This window comes from Lycium ferocissimum, chromosome 9 (genome assembly GCF_029784015.1).
Source record: "Lycium ferocissimum isolate CSIRO_LF1 chromosome 9, AGI_CSIRO_Lferr_CH_V1, whole genome shotgun sequence".
In the NCBI taxonomy this organism is placed as follows: Eukaryota; Viridiplantae; Streptophyta; class Magnoliopsida; order Solanales; family Solanaceae; genus Lycium; species Lycium ferocissimum.
In genome coordinates this window covers 25749977-25764973 of record NC_081350.1, presented here as the reverse complement: position 1 = coordinate 25764973, position 14997 = coordinate 25749977, and the positions used below count along the sequence as shown (strand labels likewise).

Below are 14997 nucleotides of genomic sequence, written 5' to 3'. Positions count from 1 at the left end.
ACATTATCAAGGGTCGGAGCTAAAAGTACGAATTCTGCTGTAATCGGTAGCTTTAGTTGAAATTCAGTAAATATATGTAAAATTTAAATTTAGAACTCAGTTACTAACAAGTGATGTCACAATCATAGGATTAGAACCCATAAAGTTTAAATTCTGACTCCATCTCTATAATATAACCTTTAGCTAGCGTTTGACCATAGATTTAGTTGAAACTTGAGAAAAAAAGAGTTTTTGAATTTATGTTGAAAAATAGTTTTTAGAACTTGAAGTTGTGTTTGGACATGCATTTTACTTTTTAAAAATTGAAATTTTGTGAGTGGAAGTGAAATTTCACCCAAAAATTAGTCTGAGCCAGTTTTTGAAACTTGAAAATGTTTGAAAATAATTTGTAAAAAACTGACCAAATTTCATGAACAAACAATAGTTCATTTTTTTTTTGTTTTGAAAATCTGCTCTCAAAATCCATGGCCAAACGGGAGTGCTTCGGTAAGCATGGAAAAAATACCATGCAAAAGGTAAGAATGGACCAAAAAAAATTCAAGTTACTATCACTCTGTTAGAGAGAATAATATTTTATGTACTTAGCTGAATATAGTCAAGAAAGATAAGTTTTACCGGAATTGGTGTACTTGTATTCTTTTGAATATGTATGTTTATGACGAGTCTCAGTCACAGTATATCCTCCACATTAAACATTGTACTTTTTAATTTGGTTCTGTCATTAAAACGGAGGACTAGTGCAAATCTCAAGATAGTAGTTGTACTAACTAATTACTATAATTAAAACCTGTCATTAATATATAAGTGAATTTCTCTATAGTTTGAAGAAACCATTCCACATAAAAAAGTTCTCTACTATGCAAAATGAAACCCATTGCAATTTATCTCTTTGCTTCTGCACTTCTCATCCTTGTTATTCTCAAAATAAGAACTAGCAATTCTTCTTCAAATCTTCCTCCAGGACCATCGAAATTACCTATTATCGGCAATCTGCACCAATTAGCAGTCGGTGGTCCTTTAATCCACAAAGTCCTTAGAGAGTTTGCTAAAAAACATGGACCATCAATGCACTTGCAATTTGGACATGTCTCTACTATAATTGTTTCCTCACCAGAAACTGCAAAACAAGTGATGGAAACTCATGACATAGTCTTTGCAGCAAGGTCTCAGCCCCTTTCTGCTAAGATTATTTCTTATGATTCCGTCAACGTTGGATTCGCTCCATATGGCGAATACCGGAGACAGATGCGTAAAATTTGTGTACTTGATCTCCCAAGTACCAAGCGTGTTCAGTCCTTCCGTTCTTTCAGAGAAGAAGAGTTCACAGGTCAGAGGCCAACTTAAGATTTAAAATTAATGGTTTCACATTATGATTATATAAATACAAAAAACAAGCGAATCTCTGACGAGGTCCATCGAAATTTGCTTACTAATATTCAATCCGTTTCAATTTAAGTGTCTTATTTCCTTTTTTTCGTCTATTTCAAGAATACAGTCTCTTTCTACATGACGTATTTAAGGCCACAAGATTCAAAGAATATTTTGGTACATTACACATATCTTTATTTTAATATTGCAGATTCGAAAGTTTCATTTATTTTTTAAAATTCTGTGTATAATCAAACTAAAACACTTAAATTGAGAAGGTGAGTTTGGGGTCTAGGTTCAAAATCAATCTTGTACTCCTCCGTTTCAATTTATTTGTCTTACTTTCCTTTTTAGCATGTTTCAAAAAGAGTGACTTTCTATATTTATTAGTAACTCTCTTTACACTTAACATTCTACATGACATATTTAAGACCATAAGATTCGAAGAGCATTTTAATACATTACACATATCCTCTGTCCTCTGTCCCAATTCATGTGATATATTTTCATTTTTAGTCAGTCCCAAAGAATGATACATTTCTATATTTAGAAATAATCTAACTTAAAACATTTCATTTTACCCTTAATGAAATGATTTACAGCCACACAAATATTTAACTTTATTTTAGATCACAAATTTCAAAAATCTTTCTTTATTTCTTAAACTCCGTGTTAGGTCAAACTATATCACATAAATTAGAAAGTATTTATTTTCTTAAACTCCGTGTGAGTTCAAATTAAGACAAACATATTGAAATAGAGGGATTACGATTTTCACATATATTCTATGGTTTGTGCTGAACTGATGACAGGTTCGATTGATCGATCACTCCTGACATTCTAGATCCGCCTCTGTCTCAAGTCTGGCTAGATTGCTGGTTAGCCATGCTTGATCCCCTGTTAATTTGACTCAAATGCTACAAACAATCATGTTGGGATTCACTTCCAGAGCAGCATTTGGAAAAAACTACAAGAACCAAGAAAAGTTCATATCTATATTAATTGAACTTCTTAAAGTGGGGACTGGCTTTAATACTGCTGATTTTTACCCTTCAATCAAGTGGCTTCAAGATATAAGTGGTCTCAGGACAAAACTAGAGAAGCTTCACCATGAAGTAGATAAGCTACTTGATGAGATTATAGATGACCATATATCTACTGACAACAACAACACAAGTATGCATGAGGACTTCGTGGATGTCCTTCTGAGAGTCCAAAATGATGGAAATTATGAAATAACTCGAATCAACATTAAAGCAGTGATCTTGGTTAGTGATTCTTACTCCCTCTGCCCCGACATTCTTTTCTTTTTATTCTATTAAAAAAGAATGGCATACTTTCATGTTTGGAAGCTCTATAACTTTAAACTTCTCATTTTATGATCTATAATGACATGTTTTTATATATAACCCCATGTCTAGAAATATCACAACATATTTAAAACCACAAACTTTAAAGGGTGTGCCAAAAGTCTATTCTTTCTTAAATTTCTTACAACCACTATATAAAATGAAACGTAATGATCAGTAACTCAATTCTTCTTCGAATGACTAACATATTATAATTTGAATGATGTAACAGGACATGTTTGCAGCTGGAACAGATACTTCAGTTACAACTGTTGATCGGACAATGGCAGAAATGCCAAAGAAACCAAGTGCCTTAGAGAAAGCACAAGAAGAAGTCAGGAGAGTTTTTAGTGAAAAAGGTTATGTGGATGAATCAAACTTTGATGAATTGAAATACTTAAGAGCAGTCATCAAAGAGTCACTCAGGTTGCATCCACCTGTCCCTCTATTACTCCCAAGGCTAAGTAGAGAAAAATGTAAAATTGATGGTTATGAAATACCACAAAACACTGAAGTTATTGTGAATGCTTGGACAATTGGAAGAGATCCAAGATATTGGGAAGATGCAGAGTGCTTTAAAGCAGAGAGATTTCTTGATAGTTCAATTGATTTCAATGGGAATAATTTTGAGTACATCCCATTTGGAGCAGGAAGAAGGACGTGTCCTGGCATGTCATTTGGTCTAGCAAATGTAGAACTTCCATTGGCTCTTTTCCTTTACCATTTTGATTGGAAGCTGCCCAATGGGATGAAACATGAAGAATTGAATATGAGTGAGGTATACTTTGGTGTGGCAGTGAGAAGAGAACTTAATATGCATGTAATTCCTATCGTCTCCAAGCCTGTGTAACAATTTTAAAGGCATCTATATATCTTGCTCTTTCTAATAAAGCTTTAATCATTGGTGATATTGTACCATTAGTAGGCCATAATGAATTGGTGATTATTCGTGATCTTATAACTCAAGTTGGATAACTTTAAATAGTTCAAAGGAAATCTTTCGGCAATTTCATTTATTGAGCGATCTTTCCTCCTTTTTTGTTTGTCTAGTTTAGTCATTTGTGGCTCCGGTGGTGACTAGATCAACACTTTATTGCTTCAAGAGTAACTCCAATCGAAGTTCACTATGAATCATTAGGCGAGCGAAATGTGAGCATCAACCTAAACCATGAAACCTGGGTCGTGGGAGAGCAATACAAGCGTCGTGATGCTAAGCGAACCAGCCTTGTCAAATTTGCATTTAGAACTTGTACACTTTTTAATTTGTCAAACTGACCCGGCCGTCTACTTAGATTTGTTTGCCTCTACTTATTAACATATTAGGTGATAAAACACATGTTGGTACTAGCTTGACTATATTTATCTGACATCAAAGCTAAGGATTGGATTTGACTTAAAGTTTAAGCTGTCTAAGTGTTGAAAACATGTAGATCTCATAATGTTTATAACGAGTCACATCTTGTAAAAAAAGATGATAAAATTCAAAAGTTAAGAGATATATACTAAGTGCTAATTCCCTTGCAGCTGGTCTTAGTCTTTCAACCATGTTTACACTATATGCCAAGCCCATATCACTGAAAATGAATCTAGGTTCAATATTGGTCAATCTACTAAATGAGTGACGTGTTGTCATATCTATCAGCTATATATCTGCTTAGGCAATTTTGTTAAACCAAAATAGTTAATGTAAGTTTAATTCAGCCCAGAATTCAGAAGTCACACCTTTGGGTTGGAAAGTAAGTAGTGTACCTTCAAGGGCCTTGCGTCGAGGAAAGCTTACTTGTCATTCATTTGAGCCAGCCATTTTAATTGCGGGGGATTAGCTATGAGTGCTAGCATATCACACAAAATTGCAGATGGATGCACACACTATAATTTGAATAGTGATTGGGCTGCTATTGCTCGTGGTCACATCGCGAAAATCCTGTCACCTCAAATGATCGAATCGTCCACTTTTCACCATTCACTGATACACACAGACGCCGGTTGATGAGATTGGTTAACCAATCCCTTAGTAGAAAAAGATAGGTATTTTCCGATTCGAAACTGAAGTTATTCAAGCCTCAAGTGGCATCAGAAACAGGGATGCAAAATCGAACCCAACTCTAAGTGTTGTCTGCACTAATTTACAAGTGCACGACAGCTGCAGCTCGAACCCCTTTAAACCATCTGTTTTCACACAAGTTGTGAATTTACGTCCAATATTCAATCCACCACTACCAACACGGGCAATTGGGAATATTTTTTGTATTAATCCCCTGGCAACGACTAGTGAATAAGATAGGACAATCGCCAAAGTGGTTCGTGAGCGAAGGAAAGCTAAAGAAGAACTCAACACCGGCAATTGAGCTATATTTTAGCATATGGCTCACTTGGATTTTATTTTGTATTTGAGACTTACACTTTATTGAGAAACTACCTTTGAACTTAATTGGAATCTCCTATGGTTTACGTATTTCTTGTAAAAATAATTTATTCCGTGTGATGACACCTATAGAGTAATAACGTTCGTAGGGGCTTATCACAACTTTGGATTTGCGTTCTTGACAAACTTAGTATCAGAGCTTAGGCTTTAAAATCATGTGAGTCAAGAAGCAGTACTATTGACATAAGCTTATATGTTTTGATGACTGACAAAGTAAATGAAAAAAGATAGTAATCCAGCTTTAGAGACTGTTGAGATAAAGCGATTGAGAATGAACTGGATACAGAAAAACGATAGACAAAGCTATTGAACAAGGTGGGTGAACCAGGTCTGGGGACATGATCTACTGAAGAGAGTTGCAGACAAACAAAATACATGAGCACATGAACCAGGTCTGCAAACGTATTCCAACAGAGAGACAAGTGCAATGAAAAGATCAGAAACATATTCAGAACAAGAGTGAATGAACCAGGTTTGTGAGAGAATAAGTCAAAGACAGATGCTGGACAATGGTGAATGAAATAGGTTTATGAACATGTTCCATCTCAGACAGTGTGATAGGATTCAGAGGTGAAAGAAGCAAGTGCTTGAACCAAGTCCAAGAACATGTTCCAGCTCACAGTCCTACTGCGAGTAGGATTTGTGTTTTATGGTAAAGACTTGGCGAACAAGTTTGTAGGATTTCTGGCCTAATATATCGAGATACTTCAGAATCCTACAAGGACACTGAAGACGCGTGGATGCAAGAATCCCAAGTCAACTCAAACCCTAACTTTCATTATGGGCCTTACCACGTAGGGATTGAGTTCAGCCGACTTGAGGCAAGCCTAGAGCTATAAATACTGATGTCCAGAGGCGGACTTAAGATTTTAAGACGGCGGGGGCACCATTATCTTAACATACACAGTAACAAAAATTTTAATGACGACTGAGGGATAATACCGTATTGGATCGGTCACTAATAGCGTAGCAGTGGTGAAAATACAAGTATATAGGCGAAAAAAAATTGTGTTGGAGCCGAGATTTGATCTCGGGTGGTGACCAGTGAGCACTCAGGGGCACTCCTACCAACTGAACTACTTTTGCAATTATGTTTGAGGGGTCCTTTTAAAATATATCATAGTTTTTCAAGGTGTATATATATATATATATAGGGTTTTTTTTTTTTTGAAGTTGGGGGTGGGGGGGGGGGGCACGGGTCCCCCCACCCAACACGTTGGGTCCGCCCCTGCTCATATCATGCCATGAAGAAAGTTTGCGCACATACAAAGAGAGAATCAGAAATTGAGCAAACGCTGTCAAAGCTATAATTGAGAGAGTTTTGTTACCATAGAGCGACCCTGATACTACGAAGAAGAAGAAGAAGTTGTTCTACAGAGTTTATGTTTTACAGTTCTTGAGTCTAGATTTATGTATTAGGTTGTTTATCGAGTTGTACCTTTATTCACTTTCATAGAAGCATAAATTATAGGTACAAATAGTTAGTCAAATTCAACTTCAAGTTGGGATAACTTGAAGTGAGCTTACTAGTCTAAGGAGGTTAGTGAGATAGATTAGAGTTTAGTTCCTACAGAGGTTGTAACTTGAATTTGCACAGGCTTACAGTTGTAGTGGAGTTTTGGGAAAAATCTAACAGAGGTGTAGATCCTGGTTTTATCACCCTTGTGAGCCGGATGGTTTCCACGTAAATTTTTTGTGTCCTTACCTTCCTGTTTTTTACTATTCCGCAACCGCTAAGCTTGGAACAGGTACATAAACATGTTCTATCTCATATGCGAAAATCTGATACTGAGTAGGATAGAAAATAAATCGTGCAAATTAACAAATATCTTAGTACAGTCTCGGTTATGAATATGTTACTGTATTAAACAAACTTATAAAGGGGAGGCTTCAAGGCCGCATGTTAGAAAATTTTCACCTCTTTCATTCTTATCTCGTGCGATTCATGTGTTGAGTTAATCATCAGAACGCACGTACTTATATTAACGGAAGGAATGAAGGTAATCATTATTTTTTCTTGCTTTTTTATTTATTATATTAATGTGTATTATTTGTCACTATAGCAATGGAAATTGTATTTTATACATATTGTACGAGAAAAGGTTTTTTTTTTTTTTTTTTGGTTTCCCATCCACTGTCCGGTACCCACATTAGAGCTCGACTATATCCGGATTCGTGCCGCGTAGGGCCCCATTTGGGGGGAAGCGCTCTCTACTAAGGATTTTTCCATACCCACGGCTCAAAATCGAAACCTCTAGTTAAGGGAGGAACAACCCCATTCACTGCACCACATCCTTTGACGGTGAAAAGATTATATTGACACTGACAGTGAGAGTTACAAACAATAACAAAAAATTAATATGAAACTATATTATTTCACAATTTATTTTATTTCAATTATACAATACATATAAGAATCCTACTCAACTGGTTCAAAGAGCACTTTAGATATGTAAAAGTTGAGTACTTCCGCCGTGACATGTGCAGTATAGTAGAAGATCTTTGCCATTGCAAAAAAAGTTTTCTTCATATCTTTATTTATGCCGCACGACGAATTATCTAACACTAATTTTATAAGTTCTTTCATGTCCGATTCAACCTCATTCGTGTGAGGGTCCCATGGTGATTCCCGTTGCAGTTCATACTGCTAGACCTGTTGACACCTAATTTTTGACCTCCCATAATTTATTTTAATTACTCAGAGTCCTCGGATATCAAACAGAGTGAAATGTGCATTTTTTTTACAAGTCAAAATAGTTTTATAAAATTATTAATATTTTGCCATTTCATTTGGCAAAATAACTTCAATAATATTATAAATCACTTAGAAACTAGTTTACACACTTTTATAATTAATATGGAACATTTTGCTAAATTTAATCAGAATACAATTTAAAACAATTATTTATTTAATTGTTAAAATTATCAGAAAATTAATTAGCAAGCATTTTTACTCCGTTTAATTCAACAAATCTGATTAGTTAAATGAATTAATATTTTTTACCCCTCAATTTCTTAATTTTGCATATTCGATTTGCATTTGTGCAATTATTTTGAGTTAATAATAATTAATCAAGTGTTTAATCATGGTTAATTTCCTAAATTGCTTACAATTTGGGGCTACAATTGAAATAATCATTTTTTTTTTCATTTACAATTGAAATAATCATTTGATTAGTCAATTCTGACCTTAATTAAAATAGCCAATTTCCACGATCTAAATCAATTGAGTTCATTATTGCAAGATTATCTTTTAATTGATTGATTAAGCTAAATATGGGGAAAACACATAAACCCCCCCCCCCCAACATATACTCGGATTAATTATGACGCACCCAACCTTTGCGGGCGACCTATTACCCCCCTGGCCTTATTTTTTTTTGTATTTTTGTACTTTTTTCGACTGAAATGGCACAATCAAAATTTGATGCCCAGTTGCACAGTGGAGAGTGTTGCACACTCTCCGCCACATTGGCGCCATGTCAGTGCCGCGTCACTGCCACGTCACTGCCACTTTTCCTTTCTTTTTTTCATTTGATTTTTCTTTTATTAATTATATTTACACTAATTAACCTCTAATTAACCATTAAACCCTCCATTAATTTTGTCTTCTTCATCACTAAACCCTTCTTCTTCTTATTCATTTCAAGAAATCCATCAACCCATTTTCTTCCTCCATTAACACACACACATTCAACCCATTTTCTTCCTCCATTAACACACACACATTCAATTTCTTTCATCAATCATAAATATCTTTTCAAGAAATCAACCAACCCATATTCTTCCTCCATTAACACACGCACATTCAACCCATTTTTTCCTCCATTAACACACACATTCAGCCCATTTTCTTCAAAATAAACAATGAAGAAATTGCACGAACTGCCCTTCAAATGGACTGGTTGCTCAAAAATATTTATTGCACGAATTGCCCTTCATTGTTTACAAAATAAAAAATGAAGAAATTGCACGAATTACCCTTCAAATGGACTGGTTGCCCTTCATTGTTTACACGAATTGCCCTTCAAATGGACTGGTTGCACGAATTGCCCTTCATTGTTTACAAAATAAACAATCAAGAAATTGCACGAACTGCCCTTCAAATGGACTGGTTGCCCTTCAATGTGTGTGTGTTAATGGAGGAAGAAAATTGGTTGAATGTGTGTGTGTGTTAATGGAGGTGTGTGTGTGTTAATGGAGGAAGAAAATGAGTTGGTTGATTTCTTGAAAAGATATGTATGATTGATGATGAAATTAAATGTGTGTGTGTTAATGGAGGAAGAAAATGGGTTGAATGTGTGTGTGTTAATGGAGGTGTGTGTGTGTTAATGGAGGAAGAAAATGAGTTGGTTGATTTCTTGAAAAGATATGTATGATTGATGATGAAATTAAATGTGTGTGTGTTAATGGAGGAAGAAAATGGGTTGAATGTGTGTGTGTTAATGGAGGAAGAAAATGAGTTGGTTGATTTCTTGAAAAGATATGTATGATTGATGATGAAATTGAATGTGTGTGTGTTAATGGAGGAAGAAAATGGGTTGAATGTGTGTGTGTTAATGGAGGAAGAATATGGGTTGGTTGATTTCTTGAAAATAAGCTTTTTATGATTGATGATGAAATTGAATATGTGTGTGTTAATGGAAGAAAATGGGTTCATTGATTTCTTGAAATGAAGAAGAAGAAGAAGAAGAAGAAGAAGAAGAAGAAGAAGAAGAAGAAGAAGAAGACGTGGCAGTGACGTGGCACTGATGTGGCACCAATGTGGCGGAGAGTGTGCAACACTCTCCACTGTGCAATTGGGCATCAAATTTTGATTATGCCATGTCAGCCGAAAAAAATACAAAAATACAGAAAAAATCAGGCCGGGGGGGTAATAGGTCGCCCGCAAAAGTTGGGTGCGTCATAATTAATCCGAGTATACGTTTGTGGGGGGGGGGGGGTATGTATTTTCCCCTAAATATGGCCATAATTGAAATAACCAACTTCATGGTTTAAAGTCGATTGAAGTCATATTTGCAATTTAATGTCCTTTTGCATGTTAACCATATCCATTAGTTTGGCTAATTGGTTAATTAAGTAGGCGTTTGGACATGTGGTTTGCAACCATAGTTTGAAACCACGAAATGAAATCAGCGATTGGACATGCACTTCATCTCATGGTTTGAAACCCCAAATCATCCAAAAAGGCATTATTTGGGGTTTCAAACCATGGTTTCAAAAAATTTAAATATAAAACTTGACCCATAAGTTTATATTTTATAAAAAAAGACCCATAAATTGGTAAATATTTTTAACAATTACTCCCACCAACCATTTACCGAGCTCATTAACTTCCACCAACCTTTATTTATGTCTACCATGTGGGAGGATTATATTAAAGAGTAGTTACATTACTATTCATGTTAAATTTTCGTTTTGAACTAAAGTTTGATCAATTGATGTTGTATTCTTAGGAAGGCCTTCTAGTAGCGTATTAATTTTGGTATGAACTATGACTTGCTCATTTGGTAAGATTATATAAGAATTGGAAATGTTTGATAGTTTTCACAACTTGTGGGGTTTTTATGTCTATAAAAGAAAATACAACTTAAGATATTCAAATTACATATCCAAACATGGTTTCAAATTATGGTTTGAAACCAAGGTTTCAAACCATGTCCAAACGGCTCCTAGTCATGTTTGGCCATTAATTGAAGGATTAAATTCATTAACTTTCTCAGTTTTGGCCATTTTTTTTAATTTAGCATTTAAAGTCTTGTCATATACACACACATATACACAGATATACATGTGTATACATGTATATCATGTATATGTGTATATAACTGCCCATCCACCTCTTTTCTTTTAACTCAGTCGGGCCCAGTCCATTAAAGGACTTGTCACGCCCCAAACCATGGCCTGGGCGAAACACGGCACTCGGTAACTTACTGCGTGTGACCGAGCGAACCACATGGCTTGCTGAATCATCATGAGGCATATATGAGCGGAATATAACACGAAACATGATAGGCTTTAAAAAGACACATGAAGTCATAATAATCAATAAAATACTCGTTTATAACATGAATGCGGAAATACCATGAATCGAGCCAAAGATGGCTAAACAACTTTGAATATCTGACATAACATAACTGACTAGCCTATGAAACCTCTATCATGAGTCTGGATCGTAAAACATACTTGCTGGGACAAGGCCCCCAGCATAGCTTTAATGCATGACTAACATAAGGAAATAGATGAATGACTAACCCCAAAGGAGATGGGGCTCACCAACAAGCTGATACGTGAAGAATCCTACTGAGCAGATGCGTCGTCCTGTAAAATCCGTACCTGCATCATGAAATGCAGGCCCCCAAGCAATAGAAAGGGGACGTCAAAGACACTGAATGTACTGGTATATAAAGTGACTGAATGAAATAACATGGGACATGAAATAACATGATAAGAAGTGAAATTGAAACTGAAACTTGGTCATAAACATGACTATACATAAATATGACATAAGTGAAAACATTTTAAGTAAGGAGAGCATAAATATAACCGACAACATGAAGTCTGGTACTTGCACCCTACCAGCAAAGCCTCTCATACCTTGCCAGGGTATAAGATGTAATATGACATGAAAGGATCCAATCAATATTAAGGAATCGTCCTATTGGGCGGAGCGATCCTTATCCAACAGTGGCTAACATAGTTTCAAGCTGCTTGAAGCCTTCTCGGTAATTTGTGCAACTCCCAAAAACATGAACATGATATAGTTGGCTAAGAAGCCCATGAATTATATAACTTTCTTGTAAACATGATTCTTTCTTGTATTAAAACATGAAGATAATAGATAATATAACTTGTATGGAATATGGAAAACATGTAGAAGTTCATGAAAATAAACATAAAAGTTCATATCTTGCATTTAAGAACCCATGGAATGCAAAGTATGGGTTTTCATGGATTACAGACAGATTCTCAATAACCAAAAGGGAATATTAAGAACACAATAACAAACTATTATATATCATGGTACATGAACTTAGGGTTATCATGAACAGGGCTAAAACCCTAGTTTTAGTAAACATCCGCATAATCATGGAGGAACATGGCGTGGAGAAGAACAATGATGTTCCCACACGTAGGTAGAAACTCTACATATCTGGTAATACTCCAAACTCATAATAAAAATCTGAACTTTGTAGAAGAATCCCAAAACTTTAGTCTTGAATCCCTTAAATGGGTTTTCTTGAAAACCCTAGGCTAAAAATGATGAATTCTTGCTTAATTTCCATTAACATATGTTAGAATCCAATTGAAATAGGTTTGGATTGCTTACGTTAATGTTCTTGGTGATGGAGAATGAGAGTTGTTCGTTCTAGGGCTTGGAAACTGGTGAAAAGTGAAATTAGAACTGAACCCCTCGTATTTATAGATTCTGGTGGACACGGGCAATGTACGGGCTAAGGTACGTCCCGTACTTTGAAGTACGGGCCGTACTTTTCAGCCCGTACTTGGATGCTAAATTCCAGTGCCACTTAATTTCGACGGGGGAAGTGCGGGCTCAAGGTACGCCCCGTACTTTAAAGTACGGGACGTACTTTTCTGCCCGTACTTGGGTTGTAAACTCTTGGTGCTCTCTGCGAATTCCCCTCGATGTACGCCCACCATTGTACGTCCCGTACATTAATGTACGGGCCGTACTTTAGAAGTAACTCGTACAATTGATGTCCTGAGGCCAAATTTTCCAATTCTAACACTTTTGTTTCGGGTTCTAAGTCCCCGAATCATGAACATAAGCTAGTTAGGGGTACGAGGTGTTACAATATCTCCCTCTTAGGATAATTCGTCCTCGAATGATGGCTCATGATTAAGAATGGGACGGGACTTGGCTTGAATACATGAACGTGAAAGAAACATGTGTGCAACAGCGGACTGAGCTGACATGACATGATTACATGGAAACATGAATACTGAAGCATGAGACATGACTATTGAATGCCTGAACATGAACGTGAAACATGAGACATGAGGAACATGACATGAATACGGAGGTTAGTTACCTTGGACGTTCTCCTTTGGTTCGTCAAACAAGTATGGATACTTGGATTTCATATCTTCTTCGGCTTCCCATGTCGCTTCTTTAACTTTCTGACTCCTCCATAAGACTTTAACTGAGGCAACTTCCTTAGTTCTCAACTTGCGAACCTGACGATCAAGAATGGCTACGGGGATCTCCTCATAGGTTAGGCCATCCTTAACCGTTATAGTATCAGTAGGAACAACCAACGACGGGTCTCCTACACACTTTCTCAACATAGATACATGAAACACTGGGTGAACAGCGGCCAACTCTTGGGGCAACTCAAGTTCATAAGCTACTTGACCGACCTTTCACAGAATTTTGTAAGGTCCAATATATCTGGGACTGAGTTTCCCTTTCTTTCCAAATCTCATAACATCCTTCAAAGGCGAAACCTTAAGGAACACCCAATCATTAACTTGAAATTCAAAGTCCCTTCGCCTCACATCTGTGTAAGACTTCTAGCGACTCTGAGCTATTTTCAAACGCTCTTGAATTAACTTGACTTTCTACATAGCCTGATAGACCAAATATGGTCCTAATAACTCTGCTTTACCAACTTCGAACCAACCAATTAGTGATCTACACCTTCGCTCATACAGAGCTTTAAACGGTGCCATCCCAATGCTAGCATGATAACTGTTATTATAAGTAAACTCAATGAGAGATAATTGATCATCCCAATTACCTTTGAAATCTAGGACACATGCTCTCAACATGTCCTCAAGAGTCTGAATAGTACGCTCTGCCTGACCATCTGTCTGCGGATGAAAGGCTGTGCTGAGGTTCACCTTGGTACCCAATCCTTTCTGAAAGGATTTTCAGAAGTTCGCTATGAACTGAGCACCACGATCTGAAATAATAGACACTGAGGTCCCATGCAATCTGACAATTTCGTTAACATAAAACTTGGCGTAGTCTTCTGCTGAATCTGTGGTCTTAACTGGCAAAAAGTGCGCCGACTTAGTGAGTCGATCGACGATTACCCAAATAGAGTCATGCCTCCTAGCTGAACGAGGTAAACCTGATACAAAGTCCATATTGATCATTTCCCATTTCCAGAGAGGAATATCAATATTCTAAGCTAAGCCACTAGGCCTCTGGTGTTCGGCTTTCACTTGCTGATAATTCGGACATTTAGCTACAAAATCTGCTACATTCTTCTTCATATTATTCCACCAGTAAATCTCTTTAAGATCATGATACATTATAGTGGAACCTGAGTGAATGGAATACCTGGAGTTGTGAGCCTCTGACATGATTCACTCTCTGAGCCCATCTACATCTGGAACACATAATCTGCCTCGGTACCTCAAGGTACCATCATCTTGCCCTTGTTCAAAAGTCGTCGTCTTATGCTTGTGAATTCCCTCTTTCAGCTGCAATAAGTAGGGATCCTTATATTGCTTCTCTTTAACTTCAGGAGGAAAGAGCTATATTTTGAACAACCACACCGCCATCCTCGGAGTCCAAAAGTCAAACTCCTAGACTGGCCAAACGGTGAACTTCCTTGGTCATAACTCTCTTCCTAGACTGGCCAAACGGTGAACTTCCTTGGTCATAACTCTCTTATCTAAAACGTGGGCTAAACTTCCCATGGAACGCCGACTAAGAGCATCGGCTACAACATTCACGTTCCCCGGATGGTAAAGAATATCCACATCATAGTCCTTAAGCAACTCGAGCCATCTTCTCTGCCTAAGATTCAGCTCCCTTTGCTTAAAGATATACTGCAGACTTTTATAAACTGTGAAAAATATCAACATGCACCCTATACAAAT

The 14997-nt window shown here is 36.6% G+C and overlaps 2 protein-coding genes across 2 annotated transcripts; both read left to right on the top strand.

The window, feature by feature from the left end:
• The first annotated feature begins 813 nt into the window (after positions 1-813).
• LOC132030015 (cytochrome P450 71BT1-like) lies at positions 814-2474 on the top strand. The gene is made up of 2 exons (XM_059419481.1): positions 814-1330; positions 2233-2474. The coding sequence occupies exons 1-2, from the start codon at positions 865-867 to the stop codon at positions 2259-2261; spliced, it is 495 nt and encodes a 164-aa protein (XP_059275464.1). The 5' UTR covers positions 814-864; the 3' UTR covers positions 2262-2474.
• On the top strand, positions 2283-3625 carry LOC132030014 (cytochrome P450 71D10-like). The gene is made up of 2 exons (XM_059419480.1): positions 2283-2636; positions 2950-3625. The coding sequence occupies exons 1-2, from the start codon at positions 2283-2285 to the stop codon at positions 3565-3567; spliced, it is 972 nt and encodes a 323-aa protein (XP_059275463.1). The 3' UTR covers positions 3568-3625.
• The last annotated feature ends 11372 nt before the right edge of the window (positions 3626-14997 follow it).